At 50.0% G+C, this 10269-nt stretch overlaps 1 protein-coding gene across 2 annotated transcripts in view; it reads left to right on the top strand.

Annotated features, from left to right (window-relative positions):
- The first annotated feature begins 206 nt into the window (after positions 1-206).
- LOC101077548 (bone morphogenetic protein 7) overlaps positions 207-10269 on the top strand; it is a 15874-nt gene continuing 5811 nt past the window's right edge. For both annotated transcript variants that reach the window (XR_964463.2, XM_003963388.3), the window contains exon 1: positions 207-874. Coding sequence is in view for 1 of the 2 variants with exons in the window: in XM_003963388.3 (XP_003963437.1) it covers positions 475-874 (400 nt within the window). In the remaining variant the exon portion in view is untranslated. The remainder of the gene's footprint in view (positions 875-10269) is intronic.

The following is a 10269-nucleotide window of genomic DNA, read 5'->3' on the forward strand; positions in this document are numbered from 1 at the left end:
TTTATCCCAAACCAAAGCATTACCGCACAAATCCCGTCTCAAAGCCTTCTGTATTTGCACGTGTAAGCCCGAAGAGCTTCCTCTCAAACGGGGCCAACTGCGCTGCGTCTCCATTTGAAAAACCACAACACACACGCCTTCTTCCTCCACTCCCTCTCTGGCTGCTCCTCCCCGTTGCACAGCGCCTCCTCACAACTTGTGCCTGACTGCAGCCTCCTCTCTGGCAGCCACAGAGTGAGATCGTTGCTCGCAGGTTGCGGATGAACAGGAAAGACGGCGGGAACGCGAACCGATCAGACGGGCGAGGGATCAGTCAAATGACCTTCGGATCGAATTGATGTCACTTTTCGGAGAACTTCCCTCAACATGAGGGTCCGTCCGTGACTTTGGATATTGAATACGAGCTGCTTAAAGTTCGGTTTCCACAAGAGTTTCGGCGAACAGAACAGGGCGCAATTACGCACGACTCGCACCATGGCACCGCTTTTAGACCGACGCGCTCCCGCTTTACTCGTGGTGTGGAGCTGCTGCGTCCTGGCTGACACAGCTTTCACGAACTTTAGCTTGGACAACGAGTTCCACTCCAGTTTTATCCACCGCCGGCTGAAGAGCCAAGAGCGCAGGGAGATGCAGCGGGAGATCCTGTCGATCCTGGGGCTGCCGCACCGGCCGCGACCCCACCACCACGGGAAGCACAACGCTGCCCCGATGTTTATGTTGGACCTATACAACGCCATGTCCACGGAGGGGGACGAGAACAGATACTCCTATCCGTACAAGCCCGTCTTCACCACCCAAGGGCCCCCGTTGGCCAGCCTGCAGGACAACAACTTCTTGAACGATGCTGACATGGTCATGAGCTTTGTCAATTTAGGTAGGCTTCCCATCCACGCTCAGCATTTGGGGAAATGTAGTTTCACACAGCATGACATCATCTGAAATCAACAAAAGCATAACGTCCTAATCCAGCTGTAGGAGTTACCGATCAGACTTTCCTGTCGTGATGTCAGAATGGGGCCTTATTTAGCAGGAATCTTTTCTTTTAACGTGTAAATGAAATATGTCATTATAATCTGGTCTCTGCTCTGATGTCACACCAGCGTGCATGCACAGTATGCCAGCACCTTGTTTGCATAGGTGCAGGTTTTCAGCTAATAGGAGGAGTGTCACATTCTTGTATCTCTCTCAGTTTACCAGCTGTGCAGCCAGCTAATGATCAGGTGCTCCAGCAGGGAGGAAAAAAAGGGGGAAAAAAGGGATTATGGACTAGCAAACAGCTAATATGTCAACCATGTGTTATCTAAAGAATGAGTAAGTCAATAGCAGACTGGGTTCAAAGTGCAGTGGGTCCTCCCTTAACTCTAATCTGGAGACATCCCTCTAGACGCAGAATAACGCCAGTCAATGAGGTTCCAAACTTCAGTCGTCGCCACGCTCAGCCGCTTTCCCTCCATTCTATGTTTAATTTCGCTGTAGGCCTGCAGACGCGGCTCTCTGCATCGTTTGCAGAAATCGCACCGTTCTTGCTCTCTTTTATTGCCCTCGGCAACAGGTGAGGGCTGTAAAGTGCGATACGGTCGCAGCATTAGCAGGCGTTGGCACATTTATGGACAGATAATGGCGCAATTATAATTCCACTTAATTCAACAAATTTGGCAGTGCCCGCAACTGCTCGCGGGCACGTTTCAGACCTGCAGCGGCTTAGTTTAGCAGGTCGGCGTTCCGGGCGTGATGTGGCAGAAGAAAATCAGAGGCCTACGTGAGGCGCGTGTCGCGTTTTCAAGAAATTGTGCAAGGAGTTGCCGGTTTACGCTTAACCCCCGGAAAGACCGTTCTTGCAGCATCCTGGCAAAAGGGAGGGAGGTGACACTGGCTCCTCCGCTGCACCGTGTAATTACTGTGGGAGCTGCTGCATTGTGACTATTTTTGACGGCCTGCGACACAGATGGGTTTGACCGCAGAGGCTCGCAAAGTCAAGGGCCTCGCGAGAGTCAAGGGGGCCGAGGCCGAGAGAGAGAGAGAGAGAGACGGGAGCTTTTCAGGGGGAGGGGGGGGGGGGGGGGTAGAGATGGCTGCAGTCCTGTTGTTTTGAAATGAAGATGCCGAGAACAGACAGAAAGCCTAAACAAAGACGGGTCACATCAGAACACGGTTATTTGATATGTTCGATCGCGGAGAGTTCTGCTGCTTCCCTGGATACTGACGGCTTCATCGCCGGGTCTTTATAGTCTTCATACTCGCCGCTCTTTGGGATATAATCTGTCACTGCTGTCATGTCTCCTTCCAGCCTTTTATCTCATCTCATATCTTCCCATCTAATACTAATCCAGGATTCATTCAGAACAGCCGATTCTGATTCTTTTCCTCCACAGAAGAGAGAACCAAGTGATGCTATCGCAGGAAGTGACTCTTTTCTCTCCAAAGTCCCGACTTTCCACATTACTCATTGCGGCTTCAGTGCGCCCGAGAGCTTTATGACTGTTTGTTTTATCTAAAGAAACATTCTTCATCACTGCTTGTTGCTCTTGAAGCCGCCTGTTTGCATTTTGATTCACCACAAATGACTTAAAAGTCTATCCTCTGATGCTCCCACTGCACCACAAAACCTGTGAAGCCATAACAGAAAAGACTCAAATCCCAGATTAGTTCACCACACTGCCCAAATGACTCAATTCAGGGCTCCTTCCTGTTTCCTCCTGGCCTAAGCTGGCTGTCACCGTGCGTGAGTCTTGCAAACTCGAGTGCAGCCAGCTCTGGGTGGGTGTGGACTTTGGGACAGACCCCGGGCCAGGGACCTCCTCTCACTGGGTGACTTCACTTTAAAAGCCCAGCTGTGTAAATGGCTTACAGCATACATTCAGAATGTACACCGCTGCACGAACAGAGGTCACCCAGGTACTGGGTGAGTGCCACAATAACACACACACACACACACACACACACACACACACACACACACACACACACACACACACACACACACACACACACACACAGAGACGCACACGCACGCGTTTCTTCATCATGCAACCTTTTTGGATGACTGTGGCTCTTGAATGTGGCAGGATGAGTCTTTAACTACTGCGAATTAAGGAATTTCCTCTATAACCAACCGCAGCTTCCAGGCCTTTTTTTGCACCGGGCTGCAGTTCAGTCCAGTTCATGTTATGCAGGCACATGACAACCGAAATTTATAAAGCCGTTAACACCTCGTAGGCTGCGGGGAAATCTCCTGAGAGGGACCTGTGCTGTTTGCCTTCTGCACAGCGTCTTCATTGCCTTTCTCCGTGTGGGAGGGAGCACTTAGTCTTTTACTGTAAAAGGTTATCATGGAGACATTAGTCACAACTTCCTTATTTTCCACGTTCCTGAAGGTAAATAAAATGGCCTCGTTAAAGCCGAGGAGGTAAATCTTTAATGGACGATTGCAGCTGTAGCCCGTCAGGCACAGCCTGGTGGAGAGCCGGGCCGATGCTGGTGTGGCCGGCGAGGTCTAAGTCAGTGGAAATGAGTCAGAGTCATTTAGATTAGGTCTGTGGCACTCTAGAGAGGCATGGGTGGCAGGTCTCATGTCTCATTTTAGCCTTCAGTGGACACAAATGGGCTGGAACAGGTTTTGACGGGGGTTTTTTTTTAACGACCCTAAACCGACCAAAAAGTTGAATCCGGGGGCTTTTGGCCGCTGCCAGCACAAACAGATGAGCACACATCCATTTTCCTGTTAATCACCTCTCGTTCAGGTTTGTCTGCTGCGGTTTCCTCGCTGGAGAACTGGTCACAGAGCATTTCTTTTGTTTCTGCGTTAGCATTTTAGCCAACAAAAACACAAACATCCAGCATCTGGCATCACTAACACAACTACTATGCAGAATTTAGTGGAATAAGACGTGAATTTCGCCGTGTATGGCCATTTTTAATGAGCTATACCTGAGTTCTGCTTCTATAACAGCCAAACTTGTGATGACTTAGCAGAGGCTAATCTGCTTATTCAAGCAAAACAATCCAACACATCTGGCAATAAACACCCTGAACAAAGAAAAGACAGAACAAGGCTGTGAATGAAAGTTTCTGAAATTACATGAAAGCAACAACAGCACAACAGGCCTGACAGAAAGAGCTTTTGTATGGACTTGGCAGCACGAGTGGCTGCACTGGCAGATAATTACGGGCTGATCTACCTTGGTGACCCGGCCCTCCATCATGCAGGCTCCTCTACGCGCTTGCACAGTTGTCTGCCAGCTGTGCGCGAACGTGTTAATAGCAACGTAATGGAGAGCAGAGACGGGAAGAAGCGTCTAACTACTTAATTAGTCTGGATTTATTACAGGCCTTGGCGTTCCGACCGCTCGCATACTCATACTTGCGTGCTTGAAAGCATTCGTGTCCCCCTACAGTCACGCCACATTCACGCATATATACTTTATAGCTGATAGCAGAGAGGGCCACGCTTTCATTTCCCACACAGCCCTCCAATAACTCTTTTTTTTTAACAATGCATACTCATATTGCCTCCTCGTTCTCTCCTCACCCTTCTTTCTATTTCTCTTTGCATTCCTCTCCACAGTGGGCTGCCCGTGGTGCTGGTTAACACAGATGTTTCCCTCTGTCTGCAGTCCAAAGTGGCTGCGCAGAGAAACTTTATCTTTTATGAGTCCGGCACGTCCTCTCGCTGCAGCCTCCACCAACGTGTCTGGCCAGGCCTCCAGACTGTCCCACAGGCCGCACCATCCGATACCACATTTCCCCTCCCGAACCTCCTGAACTAACAGTATTGATTATCAGCGTGGGCCTCTTAGTTTGAGTTAGCGGGCTATCGTATAGTCCCTGTGGTGTCCCGTGCTGTATAGTCTCCAGCCTCCTGCTCCGGTCGTCACCTCTAGTGGTTTAACCCTCCCGTGTTAAAACGTTTCAACACTTTCTTGAGGTATCATTTCTTTTCGCATGTTTTTCCACTCCCAGCCTCCCTCTGTACGTGCACACACACATACACAGACTCTCTGAAACAGGCCTTCTCTCTTCTATCTTTCTAATAAGCCTCCAGACATCCTCGTCGCTCTCATCGCATGGCGGCAACTCAATTCAAACACAATTTTACACGCATTTTTTTCCTCTAAATGATTTATGCAATGACATCGGTGGTGCTCACGCATGTGAGTGTAAGCGCGCACACTATGTGAGGAGGGATGTCTCTTTTTGTCTCCTCCAAAAGGAATGTTTCCAGAGCTAATTAGTGTTATTGCATGAGCATGCTTTATTGCCTTCTGCTAGACAAGGAGTGAGCTGAAACAGGAATCTCGAGGCACTGATAACACCACCTTTCTGTCTGCTATCCATCATCGTGTCTGGTATTTACCCTAATGCCCGTCACAGGTTGATATGCAATGTTCAGCTCCGGTGTGCAACAAAGGAGACAAATAACCTGTCTCTATCATCGGTTCTTGCCTTTGCAAAACAGCTGCAGAGATCCAAGAGGAGCGTGCTCCATTTTTGAAAAACATTTGTTATCTGTCAGATTCACCTGCTGAACCAAGGAGCCCGGAATGACATCTGGTTGTACATAGCAGAGCCTCCGTGCTCTTGGCCAGGTCAGGACACTCGCTGGGAATGATGATGAAACACTCGGCGGGTGGGACTGCGCGATGTGGCGCGTGGTCAAAAAGGCCCAGATGTAGATGAAGCAGTGGGCGTTCCGGCTCTGCTCCGTTGATTGATAGGCCCCCTTCGCTGCCAGGAATTTTGAGTTTATTTTGGTTTTTTCCCTTAATTTCACTGCGGCTTTTAAGCTTAAAATGATTGCTAAATTGACATAATTACTCGCACGTGCATAGCGAAGCTTATGGTCAAATAAAAGCTTAGTGTTCTGAAACAGGGAACAATTTCTATTATTTTTTTCGATCTATTTTCTATTGATTCATATCGCAAGTAAATGCACCGATTATACTCAAATGCAGCAAACGCGATTAATAAGTGGAATTAAAAAAAAATGTAGGCAACCAAATTATTCAAAATACTGTGGAATGTACGTTTTAAGCAGCAGAGAAGTGTGGTATTCAGATACGTCGCTTTCAGTAGGTAAAAATGTGAGATTAATTATATCAAGGTGAGCCCGAGACGATCTGAAGGCAGAATGAATGATATTTCCCGTCTTCCCTTTCATCTGGGTTAGGTTGGCCTCACCTTATCAGTGGCTGGCAGCACATTAGACTCCCCACCACCACCACCACCCCCTCCCGAATGGGCTTCAATGACGGCAGGTACCAAGCGGTGAAGCTGAGAGAGAGCAGATGTGGGCCGGAGCCCATCCAGTCCAGATAGGCCGGCGGCTCCACCGCTGCAAAAACAAACACGGCACTTGGTACCGTGGAGGAGATGAGAGGAATGAGCGCCGGCTGACGGCTCGTGAATGTTCCTCTCTTCGCTGCAGCGGCCCTGCGTGTTTGCGGGTCGTAAAAGCTTTAGAGGCACCTACCCCGGCCCTGCCCAGTCACCAGCTGTGCCGCCTGACGTGTGTTCGCTTGTGTCAGCGGAAGCCTGGAAAAACTGAGCCGGCTCGGACAGCAAAATCAAAACTACGCAAACAACAACTCAACAACACGGCTGTTTTGATGACGTGCGGTGGAGCCGTGTCTGTTTTTTTCCCCCCCAGTTTCTGTTTAGTTAGCTTCCAAAGCTGCATTTCCCCACGTTTCCTCCCTTGTTTATTTTTAAAGGCAGCATTTAAACGTAATAAACAACGGGCTTCGGAAATATGGCTAATGCTACCATCCTGTGGGCAGGAGATGCCGCCGGATGCAGGGGGAGATTATAAAAAAAGCTTGACGCAGACACCGCGCAGACACATCTGCACCTCGCCGGGCCAGTGCGGGCATTGTATGAGAATTTTCCTGAGGTCTATAATAAGAGGCGGCTTGGCCGGTGCAGGAGGGTGCGGCCCCTGCAGCCACCAAATTAAAGAACATAAAAGCAAAGGGATGAGGGGCAGAAGGAGTAGGGGAAATTGCGGTTGTGGCTACACATCTCTGACTTGCTTTATCCTGCTGTGAGGAGGAAGTGCGGTGGTGTGAGCGGCGCTCGGCATTCCACCATCTCCGCCTCGGAGCACTTTTTACAACACACGGCACAAAAATAAGGCAGGAATTTTTATTCTGTTTACCTTATTTACTTACTCACCGTTTTTTTCTCATCTCTGGAGGAGCGAAACGGTTGAGAAATTTAAACTGTCGGCGTTGGCGAGGCCCCTTTCCAAAGGGAAAAAAAATGGATGTTTTTGAGATCGGGTCTTATAGGTCAGGGCTAACGTTGCCAGACTGTGTGTCATTATTCTACCAGTGACAGTGCACTAGAAAAATAAAGGTCTGGTGTGTAATGTCTGGCTGCATCTCCTGCAGGTTGCAGAGGAGCTAGTTGGTTAGCTGAACCAAATGGAATTTTAAACTGGCGCTCCGACACCGCTGAGCAGGTACCAGAGCGGTGTAGAGAGGCTGTAAACACAGGTACGTTCTGTCAGGTCTGGGCTGTTACATATCTCATAAGTTCCTGAGCCGTGATGCCCAGCGAAGCGTGGGGTGGAACTCAGGAAAGCGTGACTGATGGCCTCAGCGAGAGGGAGATGAAGAGGTCGACAGATCTGCCGTGAGACCCCTCAGCTGCACAGAAACCTCAGCGAGGAAGGTTTGGTCTGACCACAGGTCTTAAATCTGAGGGCTTTTCTTCCTGTGGTGCCTCCTAAAGCTGCACACACACACACACACGCACACACACACACACACACACACACACAGAGTCTACAGCGGATAAGTTATAGCTGAGATTCTGCTGCTCCCCTCGTCCCAGCGCTGTCACGTCCTACAGCAGTTTAAATACATCACGCAGGCATGATGTCACCCGTAGTCACCGGCGGGCAGGATGTTTCCCAACGTAATCGCCCTTTGCGGCCAGCCGCTCAGTACCCGGGAGATCCGATCCCTTTCATTCTTTATGGGATAAACATCTTGAGCCGTCTGCGCCTCCAGCGCAGCCTGTTTTTCTCCCTCTCGGTCCCCTTCAGCTTGCGGAAATTATGACTTTCTCGTTTCCAACACCGCCGGAGAGAAGTAGATGATTATGGCACATCACCGGAATGAGTAATCCTGTCACAATCCACTGTGTCCAAGTCGAGAGAGTGACGAACGGTGGTTGTGATGAAATAATTTCTTTCTTTCCTCGAGCAGTTGAAAGGAAATAATTCGAGGTCAAGATGAATCCACGAGTGACCCAAGTATGACCTGATTTAAGCTTCAAATGGAGTTGATTGTCATGATTGTCTGGTTTGCTAATGACCGGCGCAGGTGGGATGAAGGTTGTCCCAAGGCGGCTGAAGGTGAAGGTGGGGGGAGCTGTCAGATGGGAGAAGTGAGAGTGCCTCCGCGGCTTCCCCTCCCTCCTGCTGGGAGGCGGAAGCATGTGGAGTGGGGCTGAGGGGTGTGTGGGTGCTGGAGAGACACTTGGGCTAATGCGAGCTGTCACATTTGTCCGCTTTCGCCACGGAGCCTGAGGTGTCGGAGAAGTGTCTTAGGTCTCCGAGCCCGGCAGGACAAGGCGAGGGGGTGGGGGGTGGTGGGGGGGAGTGGACATGCAGGGAAACGAGTACAGAAACTAAAGAGCCTAAATGTGCAATATCTCAGATCTAATGAAGGCAAGTGTGAAGAAACACAACACATCTGTTTTCATTTTGAAGCATTTTAGGTTACAAACAAAAAAAAAAAGACTGAAATCATAAATCAGCCGAGTGAACCTCGGAACACGGGCGATTATTTCTTGGGACAAGATCTGAGGTTTCAGCCCTCATCAAACACGCAGAGTAGAGGAGAACATGACAAGTAAACGGAGTGCACCTCGGGGGGAAATAAATCCTGCGAGATGCTAACAAGTGCGCCGTGGGTCTGGAGGATGGAGAAGCCATCGTCATCTGCACGCCTCTGATGTGTGCGGCCGAGCATGTGTGTGGCCCGCAAACGCCGAAAGATGTGGCGGAGCTGCAGATCGCATGAAGAACGAGTCAGATGTCAGAGGGCAGTGTAAAAGTCAGCGGCATGTGCATGTGCACATGTGTGCCGGTGTCTTCGCATGTGTGCGTTGTCGCGTCTCTAATTATGGATTTTCAGTAAGCCATAATGAATGTGTGACCGTGCTGACGCATGAGGCCATGTGCTGCACAGGAAACACTCTGTGTGTGTGTGTGTGTGTGTGTGTGTGTGTGTGTGTGTGTGTGTGTGTGTGTGATGGGCTCCTAACTTAAGGGTTTTAGTGACACTGCGGCATCTTTGTGGGTCTGAAATTTGAGGCTCTGTATTTTAACTGTAAATTTCAGGTCCACAACTTAAGTTTAGGGATAAGGTTCGTGGTTAAGGTTAAAGTGGGTGAGGTCAGGGTCAGGGTCAAGGTCAGGGTCAGGGTCAGGGATTCAGTTTGGCTGCTGAAAAGAAAAGGAAGTCACTGTAAAGCCCACACGTTAGCACAAATGTGTGTTTAAAGAGCTGCAGCTGAAGGAAGGGCTGATGTGGCAGAGGGCGTGGCCACCGAGGCCGAGGCGCATGTGTGCCCGTGACACAGGTGTGACGACGGCTACCGGCTTCCTCCCTGAGGAAGTAATAAATGCACGCGCTCGGCTCTGCCTACACCCCTTCCCCTCACCTAATGACTGCCATGCTGCAAAAACAGCCTGTGGGAACGCCGGAACAAAGAGCCCAGAATCACACCCTGGAAGCCGGACTTGTTCCCTCCTCAGCTGCAGATCAGGTTTTGTAGATTTTCCACTGCGGCGATGCACCTGCGTCGAGTCAGAATGACACACAGATCCCTGGCGTGCCACGACAATTAGCAGACCTCAGTGCAGACGGGACTTCAGAGGTCGAGAATGTGTGCAAAAGTCGGACCCATTCGCAGCGACCGTGTGAATGTATGGATATTTGTGGACAACGTCAACGTTTAAACACGCCTCCAGATGAAACCTCTAACGTGTGTAATACACATGGTGACCTCTTTTCTGTGCACGTTTCTGGCTCCAGTGCATCTGTGAAGCCCTCAGAATGAGCGGGGTGGGACAGAAAAAGCTTTGATTGAATTCCTGACGGCATGCACGGCGTGAAGCCCACATGCTGCGAGGCTACGCGGGCTCGGATGTTCGGCTAACGTGTCGGAACAGAAGAAAAGGCTTTAACGCAGCATCGGAGTGCGCTGCCTCCACGTAAAGTAAGAAAGGGAGACCTGGAGGGTGTGTTTGATGCACTG

Source organism: Takifugu rubripes, chromosome 3, assembly GCF_901000725.2.
Source record: "Takifugu rubripes chromosome 3, fTakRub1.2, whole genome shotgun sequence".
Classification (NCBI taxonomy): domain Eukaryota; kingdom Metazoa; phylum Chordata; class Actinopteri; order Tetraodontiformes; family Tetraodontidae; genus Takifugu; species Takifugu rubripes.